The following is a 1,288-nucleotide window of genomic DNA, read 5'->3' on the forward strand; positions in this document are numbered from 1 at the left end:
TGCCGCCGTCTGCTGGAAGCGTCATTAATATCACTATTCACACATCTCGAGCACCTCCACTGAGGAACATTTAAACTGTGTGTAGACCTGTATACGCGAAACAAGCTCCCAGTGACTGTGACTGTGTGAGCAGGCGTCTGAAGACACTGCTGTCGATGTTCATGCAGTACAGAAACTATACAGTATATAGTCTAAACATATATAGTCTATACAGAGAAATACAAATGAAGACATAAACCGATAACCACTTTCACTAAATCTAGAAAAAAAAATTTTTATATATATGTTTTAATAAATAAGCTAAATGTGTCTGTAATTATTCATCTTTTCTGATTCTTGTGTTCTTTTCTTCTTCCTATATTCCAAATAGATTAGAATGAATTCTTTTTTTATTGAATAGAATTAATAGATCTCCATTTGTAACCTCTTCCACTTCCCCATCTCTATTTATTTACTAGTCTGTCAACTCTCCTGATAAAAATGCCGTTCAGTTGCACTTACTCCTATTCTCATGAAGTGCTTTGAATGGCCAGTCATGCACCATATAGTCTTCAAATCCACCTGTTCATAGACTTCAGCTCAGCATTCAACACAATCATCCTTCAACAGCTCATTCATTCATAAACTGGTCCAGCTGGGGCTCAACAATTCGCTGTGTAACTGACTTTCTGTCTGGAAGACCTCATTGGTCTGCTCACTACCTCATGCAACTACCTCTTCAGTCAGTTTGAATCATGCTCTCTGAGCTTTTTGTCACTTTAAATCAGTCTAAATAAGCTGTTTTGCACTACAATCATTATATCTGCACTGTTTGTTTACTTCACTGGTTTGCACTCTACCTGGCATGTGCCGTGCTGCTTTATTTAATGTCATTTATTTTTTTATTTTTAGTTTGTGCATGCTCTTATTTGTATAGTTATATTTTATATTTAATCTCTATCTGTATTTTAGGTTCAACTGTTAGTGTTATCTGTATGCACCGGGGGTCTGAGAGTAACACAATTCTCTGTGTGTTTGGGCTGTACATGTGGAAGAACTGACAATAAAGCAGATGTTGACTTCGACATATTGACTAATTACTTTCTTTTATGTAAAGCACTTTGAATAACCATTGTGTACGAAATGTGCTATATAAATAAACTTGCCTTACCTTGCCTTGCCTTGCCTTGCCTAATTTATAGATTTTTTTAAAAATACTATTTTTAGTAAAAAAAAAAAAAAATATATATATATATATATATATATATATATATATATATATATATATATATATATATATATATAATAT

The 1,288-nt window shown here is 33.5% G+C and overlaps 1 protein-coding gene across 1 annotated transcript in view; it reads right to left on the bottom strand.

Annotated features, from left to right (window-relative positions):
• The window catches only part of LOC128026561 (proteasome subunit beta type-1-B), a 6,219-nt gene extending 6,168 nt beyond the window's left edge, over positions 1-51 (bottom strand). The window contains exon 1 of the mRNA XM_052613824.1: positions 1-51. This exon is cut by the window's left edge and continues 202 nt beyond it. Coding sequence (XP_052469784.1) covers positions 1-25 — 25 coding nt within the window. The 5' untranslated portion in view covers positions 26-51.
• Between the last annotated feature and the right edge of the window lie 1,237 nt (positions 52-1,288).

The sequence above is a fragment of the Carassius gibelio genome, chromosome A13, assembly GCF_023724105.1.
Source record: "Carassius gibelio isolate Cgi1373 ecotype wild population from Czech Republic chromosome A13, carGib1.2-hapl.c, whole genome shotgun sequence".
Classification (NCBI taxonomy): Eukaryota; Metazoa; Chordata; class Actinopteri; order Cypriniformes; family Cyprinidae; genus Carassius; species Carassius gibelio.